Source organism: Suricata suricatta, chromosome 13 (assembly GCF_006229205.1).
Source record: "Suricata suricatta isolate VVHF042 chromosome 13, meerkat_22Aug2017_6uvM2_HiC, whole genome shotgun sequence".
Lineage (NCBI taxonomy): Eukaryota > Metazoa > Chordata > Mammalia > Carnivora > Herpestidae > Suricata > Suricata suricatta.
In genome coordinates this window covers 1,636,828-1,638,493 of record NC_043712.1, presented here as the reverse complement: position 1 = coordinate 1,638,493, position 1,666 = coordinate 1,636,828, and the positions used below count along the sequence as shown (strand labels likewise).

At 64.6% G+C, this 1,666-nt stretch overlaps 1 protein-coding gene across 1 annotated transcript in view; it reads right to left on the bottom strand.

Annotated features, from left to right (window-relative positions):
* LOC115276906 (properdin-like) overlaps positions 1–819 on the bottom strand; it is a 7,678-nt gene extending 6,859 nt beyond the window's left edge. The window contains exons 1-2 of the mRNA XM_029921015.1: positions 780–819; positions 546–653 (exon numbers count right to left, since the gene is read on the bottom strand). Coding sequence (XP_029776875.1) covers positions 546–653; positions 780–819 — 148 coding nt within the window. The remainder of the gene's footprint in view (positions 1–545; positions 654–779) is intronic.
* Positions 820–1,666: the final 847 nt, after the last annotated feature.

The following is a 1,666-nucleotide window of genomic DNA, read 5'->3' as shown; positions in this document are numbered from 1 at the left end:
ACCGCGCCTGCCCTGCGTCTCCTCCGGTCGCGCGCGCCTCCGGAGCCTGGGTCGTCCAGGGTTCGGAACCCGGCGAGGAGAAGAGGCCTCGGGGGCCGGCTCTCGGGACTACTTCTTGTTCGAAAGTTTTCAGGGGCAAAAAGTTTGGTTCAGGGCTGCGGAAGGATCCGGCTCTGACAGTCCCCTAGCTAGGCGACAATTGGCAAAGATTTGCATTTCAATAGCGGAGGAGGCGCGGGCGGAGTGGGAAGAGGGGAGCCTGAGGGGACCTTGCGCTGTGGGGAGCTGGGCTCGGGGAAGTGGGGAGGACGGCCAAGACCGTTTGGGGGGACCCCGAGCCCGGGACGAGATCTCGGGGAGAAGTAGTGTCCTTGGCAGCCGCAGGGAAGCCCCTGACCCAGTGGCTCTAGTCCCAGGAGCCCTGAGGTCGCAGTTGTAAGCCTTCAGGAGACACGCCAGGGCACTTGCCCCCCAGGGAAGGATGGTGGCGCCGCGGCCGCCGTTACTTTTCGGAAAGGGAGCTCTGGATGCCCCAGGGGACCAACCTGGGGCTAACGCTTGGCCAGACGGATTGCGCACCCGCTCCCCCAGGAGGGACCCGCCTCTGGACGCTCCTCGATCACTGTCCAGCCCCTTCTCCTGGCGCCTGCCGCCTAAGACGGCCCGCAAAAGCACACAGAAGTCCAGCAGACCCACTGCTCGCGTCCTGGGTCCCGCCCACGGACTCCTTTCGCATGATTTATTTCTTGGCCGCCGTGCCAGATTTGGGCATCCTGTACCAAGCCCGGTTAAGCGCTGGACGTTCAGAATGCTTGCCATAGTCCCTCCTGAAACCAAAGTTCATGGGCCGGCGCTGGGGACAGACTGTCCTCCCCCTATCCCAACACAGGACGGTGAGCCCCCACCCAGCCCCGCATCCTGGCGGCCCTCTGGAGTTGGTGACGCCAGAGGGGAGCTGTAAAGGCTGAGACCGACCTCGCTGGGTGAAGGACACTGGGTAAGGAGCTCCAACAGGGAGGCAGAAACCCTGGAGACTGGCAGCCACCAGGGCAGGGAGGCCCTTCGGGGCAGGCAGAGCAGGGTGCCTGGTGGCCGGCAGAGTGCACGCCTGACTCCTGCCCACTCTTCTTGGCACACCTGTCGTGGGGCACGGGGGCCGTGGGGATGCTCTGAGTGCTGGATGGACAGGCTGTCGGCACCTCCCTCGCCTGCCTCCCTTCCAGAAGCTGGCTGCGCTTGCCGCTTCCCAGGGCCCTGGTGAGGGTGACTTCTCTCGGGCCAGTGCCCGCAGCTGAGGCGCCTGAGGCACCAGAGATGTTTATATAATAGCAGGCCAGCGGCCTGGAGGAGCAGATTGGCCGTACAGGGAAGGAGTGGCTGCAGAGTCCCTCCTGTCCCCCCTCCCCAGCTCACAGACTCAGGGCTCTGCCCCCCACATCCTCTTCTACCCCTGGGGGAGGACTGAAGACCTCAGGCCAGGGGGTGCTCCTCTGGGAGCCACTGCCTAGATGCCCCCCCATTGCGGCCTGCTTTCTGTGGGGGGCTGAAAGTTCAGCTTGGGAGCAGCTCTAGAGGGAGGGGAGGAGGGAGGAGGGTACACTGAAGGGAGAGGAGGAGCGAGCACTGAAAGAGAAGAGGGAGCACAGGCAGAGGGGAGGAGGGAGCA